Genomic DNA, 12378 nt, shown 5'->3' with positions numbered 1-12378 from the left:
AGAAGCACAAACCATCTGGCAATTCTTTAGTTAGGTTCAAAAGACAATGATTTTTACACATTAATCACTTTCTTGAAAATAATTTCTCCTAAATTTTTTACAATGTTGTTTTTCTTGAGACAGGGTCTAGCTATGTAGCTTAGACTGATTTTGGGCTCTTTACGCAGCCGAGGCAACTCCCAGCAATCCTCCTGCCTCAGCTTTCTGAGTGCTGGGATTATAGCCATGTGCCATCACAGCTGACTCTCCAATGTATATAGATTTTAGTAGCAAATGCTGGGCACAGTGGCACACACCTGTGATCCCAGCACTCGGGAAGCTGAGACAGGAGGATCCCCATGAGTTCAAAGCCAACCTGAACTACATAGTGAGACCCTGTCTCAAAGAGTAAAATAACCACCACCACAAACTACTCGTAAAGGACTACAGAATTTACTGAAAATGTGACTATGTATGATTAATACCTTAATCATACCTCTATTTAATTAAAATCACTAATTTTTTCATGGTTATTTTCCATTTTATTATTTACATCAGTTTCCCCCCACCACTCCAATGTCTTCATATACTAAGAATAAAGTCTGTTGGAGGATATGTGAATAACAGAGACATTATGTTTCTGGTAGTTTTAACTCTTTATCTTTTTTGTAATTCTATATGATATACAATGAATATCCCAGTTTGCCTCTCTGACCCACTACCTATAAACCTTTGATTATGATGATGCCATGATAATCATTCCTGATTAGGTTAAATCACATGGCAAGGGTGATGGAAGAGTCACTGCTATGAGTACACAATGTTATCAAAGGCTGTTTTAATGCCCCACAGACTGTCCTGCTAGCTTTAAAAAGCTAGCTTCCCATGTTGTGAGAGGGACCGCGAGGGTACCACATGGCCATGAATTGCAGAACCTCAAGTTGCAGAGTGAACACAGTCCCTACCTTACAGGCAGCAAGAAAGCAAGGACTCCAAGCTCTAGGAAGAAAGTAGCCTGGCCGAAACCACAGCCATGTGAAACGTTGGGCCCAGACTCCTGACTCACAGAAACATGAGATAATAAACACCTGCAGTTTGAAGTCCCTCATTCCGAGTACTTTTTAAAAACAGCAAAGAAGCCAGGCATGGTGGCGCATGCCTGTAATCCCAGCACATGGGAGGCTGAGGCAGGAGGATCATTGTGAGTTCAAAACCAGCCTGGGCTACCAACTGAGCTCAAGGTCAGCCTGAACTGCATAGCGAGATCCTGTCTCAAAACAACCAAAAATAAACGAATAAATAAAAATAAAAACAGCACAGAAAACTAATATATCACCATGAGCTGCCAAAGGCATTTTAAAACTAGCAGATTTTGGGCTGGACTGCAGCCTCACAGTTCATCCAAATACAGTCATTCCTTGCTATGTGCAGGGGATTGGTGCCAGGACCCACCCCCAAAACCAAAATCCAGAATTGCTTGAGTCCTACATATAAAAAGGCATGGTATTTTAATATTACCCACACACATGCTCCCATGTACTTTAAATCATCTCTAATTACTTGTAATACTTAATACAATGTCAATGCTTTGTAAGCAGCTTTTATACTCGTTTTTAGGGAATGACGACAAGAAAGAGGTATACACATGTTCACTGTGGATACGATCTGTTTTCCCAAATATTTTTGATCCTTAGTTGTGAAACTTATACACAGAAACTGTCAACTGTACTTCCACAACCTACTTTCCACTGTCCATGAGTTTCAACGGTGAATAAGTTCAACACCTGCTTTTGGGGAAACCGTTTCCCCAAAAGCTATACTTACCACTGCTTCTCCTTTCTTCATGCCAAAGCATGTAACTACCCCATCATGATCTCCAATAACCACCTGTGACAAGAGATGAGATTCTACAATTACTAACAAAAGTTCAATATGGCTTCATATTCCGCTTTGCACTAATGTATAAGAAACAATATCGAGTTAAAGCAGAGCATTAAAGAGGAAGAGTCATAATCATCTGAAAACACTATTTAAATACCTTTCCTTATTTTCAATTACGTCTGTGTAAGCTGGATTATCTTCCTATATTTCAACCAAAACAATATCTCACAACAGGTTGAATGCAGAAAACAGATATGAGAACCCATTTGCCTTCACTTATGCCAGTCATAAAATAATTTGTAAAAATATATCACTATTCTAAATCCTTTTTGTTCTTGTTAAAAATGTGTTGTTTAGAGCCAGGTGTGGTGGCACATGCCTGTAATCCCAGCACTCAGGAGGTTGAGGCAGGAGGATCGCCATGAGTTTGAGGCCACCCTGGGCTGCATAAGTTAGGTAAAGATCAGCCTGCACTACATAGTAAGACCCTATCTCAAAAAAAAAATATTTATGTAAACATGTAATGGGTTCACTTTTAAATAAAATATTTTAAACATTTCTTAATTTTAATTTCAATATAGTAAGTATCAATATCACATACATAAATAAAGTTCCTTGGGATCCTCAATAACTTAAATAACTGAATAACTAAAATGTGTAAAAGGGTTCTAACACCAAAAAGCCTAACAAGCAGTGATCTAGTAAACTAAATATAATAAATTATAATCAGAAACCTATTAATTTATCTTGATAAAATGTTAATATATCAGCATAAAATATTTCTTTTGCAGCTAGTAAAATATCATACTAGTCTACTAAGAAATCATAATTTCATAGAAATCATAGGATCAACAGTTCTGCTAAAAATCAATAAATACAAAAATCAGCATCAAAATGACTTAAAATATGAGAAAGTTTAAAGAAACTTTTCCTTCTATATGCTATATGCTTTATATTTTTTTATGTACATATGCTGCTATACACATTATCAAAAAAGTATGATTTTTAATAAGTTTGCTTACATGATTTACTAATTGTGCATAATAATTTTAATGTTCCAGAAAATTGCTACCTGTAAATGTCCCTTGGTATTCCATCTTCTATGCAAATAGAAAGAAATTCACTTCCATTTTAACCTTAGTATTTTTAAAAGACAAACATGCCAAGAAAGAGGGAGCCTATCAGAAAGGGAAAAAAGGAAAACTCACTATCAACGCCATACCTTTTGTGTAGCTCTAGATTTTGAGGCAGGAAGGAGCTTCATAGTCTTCTGAGACGTCACTCCCACCTAAGGAAAATACCAGATTTCTAGCAAATGTTTTCTGATACAACATAATTTGAAGTTATTACATTAGAGGTTTAAAAGATCAAACCAGCAGATCAGATCACAGGCTGTTTTTTTTTACTACGATGAGTGAGATATTATCAGCAATGAAGTTATTTTCTAGTGAAATCTGTCACAAGCCAGGTGCAGTGGAGCATGTTTGTAACCCTGCGTACTCAGGAGGCTGAGGCAGGAAGACTTCAAGTTCAAGGGCAGCTTGCATAATTTAAAAAGACCCTGTCTCAAAAATATTACAAAGACTCAATGGTACAGTGCCCCTAGGTTAGATCCTCAAGGAGTGTGGAAAGCGAGAGAGAAAGAAAGACAGTCCATCAATCAGTTAGGGAGAGGAAGGGCACAAAAGTCAGAATTTAAGAAACAACCAAAAATAGTCAAATGTATCCTATAAGTTTGTCAAGCCAAAAAGAATTATGTAACATTACTGGTAACTGGCTTCGTGCAAATATTTTTTAGAAGCTTTTTAAAATCTTACATAGTTGTTGAAGATTTTTTGTAAAATTATTAAAACTCTGGAAATAGACTAGCTATTTAAAATGAAACGTGGCCATTTATTTATTTATTTTTTGCTAAAATGCCAAACATGCTGATAGAAATAACATCCAATCTAACTGATGATAAGGAGCACAAAGCAATGAAAACAGCGTGGCTTGCTCAGCAGGGAACTGTGGCTGGGCAGGTGCAGTTAGAGAGGAGGGGACAAACCGGAGACAAGTGGGAGACAGCAGATCACGGAAGAACTTACATACAGTAAAGACATGACTTTAGTTTGCACCTCAGGAAGGAGTGGTAAAGTTTGAAGTCATCTGTTAGGCTTGCATTTTAAAAACATCAGCCTAGGGCTGGGGATTTAGCTCAGTGGCAAAAGCGCCTGCCTGGCAAGCGCAAGGTCATGAGTTCGGTTCCGGTACCGGAGAAAAACCAAAAAAAAAAACAGCCTAGCATGTGATGTGAGGATGGCTCGGAGGAAGATAAAGCTGAAGCCTAGGAACCCAGTTGGACTATTTCAATTATCTAAGCAGGCGAATAAGACAAGTGAAGCTGAGGGTAACGGAGATGGAGAACAATGGGACAGATGCAAAAGGATATTTAGGTGGTAATATGAGGGAAAAATTAAAAATTTTAAATAAAAGCCTGCCTGTCAAGACCAAGTGAACCTGATAGCAGAATATTCTTTTCTTTGCATAAACTTGGCTAACAGGTGGCCTTACACATCAACTGCAAATGTTCCTTTGTATAACCCTTGCCTTTACTGTACTGCCTTTGTATAACTAATGGCCTTGTAATTTAACTTTGTATAGCTAATGGCCTTGTAATGTAACTTAACATGCTACAGAACGTTTCTTCCTGTTTAACCCGTGATGACTCCCAACCCAACAATCATATGTGCTGAGTACTTTCCCTTTAAAAGCCCTGAAGCCCCGATGGTCGGGGCTCTGACTCTTTTGCAGAGATCCTAGTCAGAAGCCCCCCAGTGTAATAAACTGCCTCCTTAACCCTCGGCGCCGTTTCTTCCCGTGTTTGGTCTGCTTTCTGCAACAACAAAAGCAAGATATAACCAGTTGGATGTGGATAGTATTAAAGAGGGAAGTGTCTGTCATAATTCCTAGAGAAACTGATATGCAAACATTTGTACTGTTAGCTAAAATAGGACGGCTGAAAGGGGAGGAAACGGGGAACGAGGAGAGAGAATTCTCGGGCTGAAAGGAATCCCTGAAAGGCAGTGTGGTGTAACAGAAAGGACATCAGCGCGGCTGTCCAAGACCTCGATTCAAATAGCAACTCCATTCTTAGCTGTTGAGCAAATTATCTTGAGTCCCTGAGTCCCCATTTCTAACACTACTTATTTTTAAAATGCTTATGAGGAGTAAGTGTGGATTATACGAGGCATGATAAAAGAACCACGGTGTTTAAGTTTTTTAAATTATTACAGTAAAAGACACATTTCCATCAGTCCCCCTCAAAACACTCCCCTCACTGCGAGCACACTTATTCCATCCTTCCCGCCACTGTCTGAAGTCCTCTTTCCTGAGTTTTACGAGGCGTGATTACGAACATAGCGACCGCTGCTGCAGACAGCCATCCAACCGCAAGGCGGGCTCTTAGAAATATTACGGCGTGCCCTCGTCCACCTAATTCAGCAGACCTGGCCCCGTGCGACTTCTGGCTCCTCCCAAAGTCCTAACCACGGAAGGTGAGATCTGAACAGATTCAGAACACTGGGGCAGCCACGACTGTGCAACTAACGACAGTCAGCTAAGAGGACTTGGAGAACTGCTCCAGAAAGTGCGAACGATGGGGGCGTTCGAAGCGAAGGGAAGTCCTTAGAGGGGGGGGTTCCTGGCAAGGTGCCTTTTACTGTAGTAACTTTTAAAATATACACGTTCACCGTATTTTCCGATCAGCCCTTGTACGCGAAGGTCTTAAGCCGCCCGGTAAACAGCTGCGGCTGTTTCTCCTGGGATCCGGCTGGGGCCCTCGAGTCCGGTGCTACGGGCGGGCGGGGAGCGGGTGGAGAGGAGATTTGGGGTTAGGGCCCGCAGGTCCCGTGGCTGCCGAGCAGGAGAAGGAGGAGAGCCTGGGGGGGACCCCGACGGGACCTTCGAGCATCCTGGGGACCCGCGGCGCCAGCCCCGCGGTGTGGCCGCTTCTTTCCGCCCCCGTCCCCGCCCCGCTGTCACAGCCGCCGGAGCCGCCGCCCCCCGCCCGCGCACACCCGACCGGCGCCGCGGGAACCGACGCTCGCGGCCGCGCCCGCCCGCCCCCTCTCCCCGTTTACCTGTAGATAATCCGCGCGGTTTAAAGCCAGATCCATGACCTCGGCACGCAGAGGCCGGCCAAGGCGGGCCAAACCAGCGGGACGGAGGATGCTGAGCCCTAGCGTCAGCCGGGACAGCCAGACCCACCGCGTCCCCTCAAGGGGGCCCGCGCCACCCCGAGATACACCAGCTGGGCGTCAAAGCAGCGGCGTCCGGCGTGACGTCAGCACGCCCAAGGCGGGGCCTCGGCCCCGCTACTAAACCCCGCCTCCCCCCGATTCGCTCCAATCAGAGGAGGCCCTGGAGACCCGGAAAAGAGGTTTCCAGAGAGACCGGAGACGCGGGCTTGGCTCCGCCCTCGCGGGAGCCGGAGTTCTTCATCTGGTCTTTCTCTTTTGGTGAGGCGATCGCTAAGGAGAAGCCTGGACGGATTCTGACCTGTTTCTCTCTGATCACGGAAAGGGTCCTCTAAAGAATTAGACTCTTCCATTTAACCCTTTCAAAAATCGAGGCTGGCCTGCGTAGGCAATTTAATGGGACCTTGTCTTAAAAATAAATAAATAAAATAATTCGTTTCAGCGCAGTGGTGGAACGCTTCTGCGTTCTACATTCGATCCCCAGAACAGAAAACAAAAAACACGAACAAAGGAAAGAAAAAAAAGACTGAGGACCCAAAGCACTTTTTTCCTAAAAGAGAGGAGCTCAAAGGCTTACAGAGAAATAAAATTGAAATGCTAATTACTCTGATTTGATCAGTAAACAGTATATTATATATTGAAATATCAAGTCAGACCCCATAAATATGTACAATTATTATGTGTGAATTAAAAGAATAGGAAAGGAAGAAATATCTAAACCTAACGTAAGTTTCTACCTTAGGAAACTAGAAAAACGAATTAAATCCCAAGTAAGAGCTGAAATGAAGATAAGATTAAAAAAAAAAGAAAAATGGGACTGTGGTCAACTTAATGATGACATCAGCCCCTTAAAACATTTCTACAGTCCCCAGCGACCGGGAATACCTGATATAGCATAACCTTGTTCGATTAAACTAGCTATGAAAACAAGGAAAGTTTGTTCCACAATTAATAAGACTTTCATTATTTTTAGACATTGTCGATAACAGTTTACCTTTGCACTTAAAAAAGCAGCTTTCATTTCATACGTTGGAAATAAAAATATATTAAACATGACGGAGTTAGTTATTGTACATTGAACCAAATTTCTTTGTAATAATTACAAATATTTATGTCACCTTGGAACTTTGAGGACATTGGATGTCATTTTCATAGTTCCTAAATTTTAAATCTATGAAGTCAGATCTCTCAGTAGAATTCCATAAAGTCAAGGGTGCTCATTGAATTTTAGACAGCAGGACTTAGAAAATATCAGACTTTTTGAATGGTATGTCTAAGAAGTAATACATTATTTTCTTTCAAAATTTTATCTTGCCCATACATGCATGTACATATATGTGTGTGTGTATATATATATATATATATATATATATTTTTTTTTTTTTTTGAAATAGAGTTTCACTATGCAGTTCAGGCTGACCTTAAACTCACTTTGTAGTCCAGGCTGGCCTCAAACTCACAGCAACCCTCCTGCCTCAGCCTCCCAAGTGCTGGGGTTACAAGCATGCACCACCATACCAAGCCTATCTGCCCATATAAATAAGAAAATAACTAAGAATATCAAAGTAGAAAAGTGACGTCATAAAAAAGTTATGGGGGTTAGACAGTCTGGTAATTAGTTGTAGGCACCTAAATGTCATTTTCTAGACAAATTGTTTCGAATCCCTTTAAAATGTTCTCTTCTCTGAGTTGTTGAACCTCCTCCTTTCAGCTTTGCTTTCAAATATTCCTGTTACAATGCAGGAGGGCAAGGATTTGCCAACCCAGAAGAACTATTAATTCTGACAACAGTCCCCTGAAGTAATCCTTACCCCTCTGCTATATTAATACCTTATGTCTTATGGTGGAGCCCTAGAAACAAACTCGACAAGATTTGGTTGCAGTAACTCAGTGAGTGAATTTCTCAGGAGAAAAGAAAGGAAGGAAACCAGACAAGGCTGAGGAAAAGCTAAACACAGATTTCCTGTCAGCTTGGTCTGGCTGCAGCTCCATCCCGTCAGGAGCTCTTTAGAGCAAGAATGGCACCCAGAGGTGGACCCCACTTTGTTTCAATGGGCCAAGCTTTTGTACCCCAGGCTGTCAAGAGCGCTGGGGAGCAGGAGGCCTGCCGTCCAGGGCAAGGCCAAGGGCTATGCACTGGAAAAGTGATTAGGGGAACTGCTAAGGATGTGGGAGATGGGTGTGGGCCCAGTACAGAGTCAGAGCAGGGCATCGATGCCTTCGGTAGTACCCGCTATACCTTCTCACCATCTCTTAACTAGCACCTCAAAGCTGTGAAGAAGCAGAAAAGAAATATTAATGTTCTACGAGGAAAGAGAGAGAGAGGCAGAGAGAGAGACAGAGAGAGAGAGAGAGAACCCAGATGTATGTACACACATGATGTCAATGGCCTGATTTTTACCTGAATGCCTCTCTGATCTTTAGAGTCTGAAGATCCCAGGCTAAATGTGCCCTGATGAATCAGCTTTTTCATTCAGCTTTCTCCCAACTTCAACTAGGAAAATTACTAAATACATATTCTATTTCTCAGTCGTGAGTAAAAACTTCCCCACTTAGAATCCAAGACAAGTAGGGTTTTAAAACAACCTATTATAGAAACTCCATTTCTTTACTATTTTAATGTAGAATATAGCAACATATAACAGTGGAAAAGTTAGTGATTTTATTCAATTCTAAGGCATGACATAAAAATATAAAATGTGAAAAGTGTTTAAGACAAATGCTATTAACACAGAACAAAAGTTTTGAAGTATTTCATAATGGTAGAAAAACGAATAAAGTCCTCTTCTTAATTTAACTTCCCAAAGGTAAACATTAAGAAGTTATCGTTACAGTGGTCTGGTGGTGCAAACTGTAATCCCAGCTACTGGTGAGGCTGAGACTAGGGGATCCCAAGTTTGAGCCCAACCTGGTAACTTACCAAGACCTTGCTTTAAAAGGGCTGGGAATGTAATTCAGTGGTAGAATGCCCTGGGTTTGATCCCCTGTATAAGAGAGAGAGAGAGAGAGAATGGAAAAGAGAAAGAGGGGAAGGAAAGGAGACAGAAAAGAAAGAAGGAAAGGAAAGAGAGAAAGAGAAAGAAACAAAGAAAGGAAAGGAAAGGAAAGGAAAAAGGAAAGGAAAGGAAAGGAAAGGAAAGGAAAGGAAAGCTGATGCAACTCCGTGAGCTATGGTCACAATTTACAGAAACAGACTGAAGAGACTGAGGATGACCAACATAACCCCATGGGAGAAGGGCAGCATAGACATTAGCAGTACTCCGTGCAGATATGTGGTATGTCCAATACAGACACATCACATCTAGTTTGTGTACAAAGACTGGAATCCTTTCATAAGAAAAAAGGTATTGCCCATGAGGAGCAGTGACAGCAAGAGCTGTGTCCACAGGACATGAAGCCCCCCGCCAAGGAGGCTTGGCCCTCTCCTTCCAGACAGTCAGGACTCATTCCAAACTCCGAGTGGAGCAAAGGGACAAGTCAGGAAGTTAGGGACAGAAATTAAAAGGTTATAACAAAACAGCTGTGCTGCACAGCCCCCAACTTTAAAAAGAACTTGGCACCCCACTGATTAAATTTACTGCACTGAAAACAAATGAAAAGCTGTAAGAAAGCAAACAAGAATATACTTTAGAAAAAGCTTTTAATGTGTTGTTTTGAACAATTTTAGAAACTTAAACATGTAATTGTATTTTCTATTAAGCCATTCCATTGTTAAATTCTTCACTCAGGGCTCAGTGGTTCTACCATTGTAAGTGATGCCTAAAGCTCTAAGAAATTCTTACCAAGTCATAGTTGGTTGTAAAATTTCTTCAGTCCCTATTAAAAAAATCTCTTCTGCATTTGGACAAGGGAAGTTATGCTACATATTGGTGATCTTTTATTTTTATTTGTATTTTATTGGCAGTCAATTTAGTTGGCTTAAACATTTGTTGAGCACCTACTATGTACCAGGCACTGTACTAGATGCTGGGAGACACAAAGGTGAATATGACATGGTCCCTGTCCCCAAGGACTTGACAGTCTCTTGGAGCCAAACAAATAGTGCAAAGACATAGAGTATATCTGAAAAGGGACAAAAAAACATCAATAATGTAGTAATATTGGGCCTTTAAATACAAAGGTAACATCATTGTTTATAATGTCAAGGCAGACAATTAAAACGCATTTTCATGTGATAAAACAGTAAAATCATTGAGACCTAACTAGTAAAGAGTCACATGATAAAGGTAGTTAATACTAAAAATGTACACCATAGTTTTTCAAGTATTTCATACTTAGAAATATTATTGCCCACATTTGTGCTATATTCAAAGTCAGAATTCCAGGTGTCTCTGTCATTCACATCTCAGCAGGCTGGGGTTCAGTTTCTCGCTCAGTTTATGAATTAGAATGGCTAATTCCTCGGTTGCTTGGCTCTTGTCTTCCAAAAGCTCATAACGAAGGCTGGAGATATCTTGCTTGATTTCTTTTAATTCACCTATAGTATTTGTATTACAAAACATATATATAATTGGTAATTTGCTCTTGGGTTTAGAAAAGAACAAAGTGAAATTCATACTGTATGAGTACATTTACTCCATAAAATCTCCAAGATAGCTATTTCAGCTTTTTTTCTTTTAAAATGTTTAAGAATATATGTCTTTAAAAATAAATGGGCACACACATGTATGTGTGTGTGCATGTGTTGTGTACTGGCCTTTCTAAAAGGCTATAAAAACAATCCACTGATTTTAAGAGTAAAACTCACCTTATCACATTGGCTGGGAATCAAACCCAGAGCCTCTAATATACTAGGCAAGGACGCTACCACTGAGCTATCCCTCAGCTCCCTCCACTGAGAGACTCTGCTAGCAGATATATAACACTGTCTATCCATGGGGAGGCCCTCTGCTCCCCTCAGACACAGGCTTGACACCGACATCAGATATGTCCCATTGCTGCCATCAAAGGGAATGCTAGCAAAACTGCACTTCACAAATGAATTGAGCAGTCAAATACTCAAAAGAAGTAAATTTTAAACCAAACTGAAGGAAGGGAAATGAAAATAAGTACAGATGTCTATTAGGGGAGACAGTGGTAATGAACGTGGAAGCAGCAAACACAAAGATTAGTTCGTCTGGCACAGAGCACCAGTGCACAATAAGGTAACAGGCAACAGTGAAACGGAGCTCAGCTGTGACGCCACCAGCAATGCGTAGATTTTACTTTCTCTAAAAGAACAAGAGTTTTAATATGAAAACACGCTGCTCCCATGATTCAGCTTTTTGATAGATTTTGAGCACATGGAGGTTGCAAATAAGAACTGGATTGTTTTACAAATAATTATAATGTAGATAAAGCCATTCATTCTAAGAAGTAGATTTTGGGGAGAAGATTTTACCTTGAATCTAAGAAGTAACTATAAAAATCATTGGTACTCTACCTTAGCTTTTTTTTTTCCTTCTGTACGGGGATTGAACCCATGGCCTTCACTGAACCACATCCTCAGCTGATGGAGACCACTAAGCAGCCCTGAGCAGGACTTCAATTAACCAACTGACTTTCCATGTTTCCTTGTGAGACTGTCCAAGGCCTAGCCTCCTCGTCTGGATGTGGGCGGTGGACTCATAGTAAGTGACCCTCTGTGAGTCACTGATCCCTCCTAAGGCCTGTAATGGCAGATGAAGCTGGAAAGCCTCAAAGGATACGACAAGATCACAGCCAAGGACACTTGGATCTGATCTCAACTAAAGACTATATCTCATTCCTGGGGGGGTTAATTTAATACCTTACTTGGAGAATCCTTGAGTGGTTCTGGCCCTCTTGAGTATTCCCCTCCCTTCTTCTGATAACTAAATAAATATGGGCCACCCACAGAAGGTCTTGGTCTTATCTCTGAGAGAATCTCAAATTCTATGAGAGGGCTTTGGTCCTCCTGGAGCCCTGAAATCATTCCATTTGCCTCTTTTTATTTAGCCTTCTCTGCATATTTGTTCTGGAGATTGTGGACCTATCAGCCTGCAATAACTAAGGGATATTATTAATCTGATACTCCGCCCCCCCACTTGTTCTTATATTTTATTTTGAAACAAAGTCTCAATAAGTGGCAAAGGTGCCCAGGCTGAGCTGGAACTTGGGTGTGAACCAACATATGCCAGTTTCACTTAGCTTTTAATAAACTGGATGGCATGTAAAACATATCTGTGAGGATATTTCCTGGTATACTTTTTAAATTATATATTTTTATTTTTAATTGACACATAGAATTATATGCATTAACAGGATAGAGTGTGACCTTTCA

The 12378-nt window shown here is 40.9% G+C and overlaps 2 protein-coding genes across 6 annotated transcripts in view; both read right to left on the bottom strand.

Moving 5' to 3' along the window:
- Bbs7 (Bardet-Biedl syndrome 7) overlaps nucleotides 1-6196 on the bottom strand; it is a 42489-nt gene extending 36293 nt beyond the window's left edge. For all 4 annotated transcript variants that reach the window (XM_005386781.1, XM_005386780.2, XM_013515310.1 and 1 more), the window contains exons 1-3: nucleotides 5982-6196; nucleotides 3083-3148; nucleotides 1804-1866 (exon numbers count right to left, since the gene is read on the bottom strand). In XM_005386781.1, the coding sequence (XP_005386838.1) occupies nucleotides 1804-1866; nucleotides 3083-3148; nucleotides 5982-6017 (165 nt within the window). In that variant the 5' untranslated portion in view covers nucleotides 6018-6196. The remainder of the gene's footprint in view (nucleotides 1-1803; nucleotides 1867-3082; nucleotides 3149-5981) is intronic.
- Nucleotides 6197-9742: 3546 nt separating this feature from the next.
- Nucleotides 9743-12378, bottom strand: part of Trpc3 (transient receptor potential cation channel, subfamily C, member 3) — a 49575-nt gene continuing 46939 nt past the window's right edge. For both annotated transcript variants that reach the window (XM_005386779.2, XM_013515247.1), the window contains exon 11: nucleotides 9743-10575. In XM_005386779.2, the coding sequence (XP_005386836.1) occupies nucleotides 10433-10575 (143 nt within the window). In that variant the 3' untranslated portion in view covers nucleotides 9743-10432. The remainder of the gene's footprint in view (nucleotides 10576-12378) is intronic.

The sequence above is a fragment of the Chinchilla lanigera genome, unplaced genomic scaffold (genome assembly GCF_000276665.1).
Source record: "Chinchilla lanigera isolate Chin_1 unplaced genomic scaffold, ChiLan1.0 scaffold00027, whole genome shotgun sequence".
In the NCBI taxonomy this organism is placed as follows: Eukaryota; Metazoa; Chordata; class Mammalia; order Rodentia; family Chinchillidae; genus Chinchilla; species Chinchilla lanigera.
Note: the sequence above shows the minus strand (reverse complement) of the source record. Positions and strands in the feature narration are given on the sequence as shown.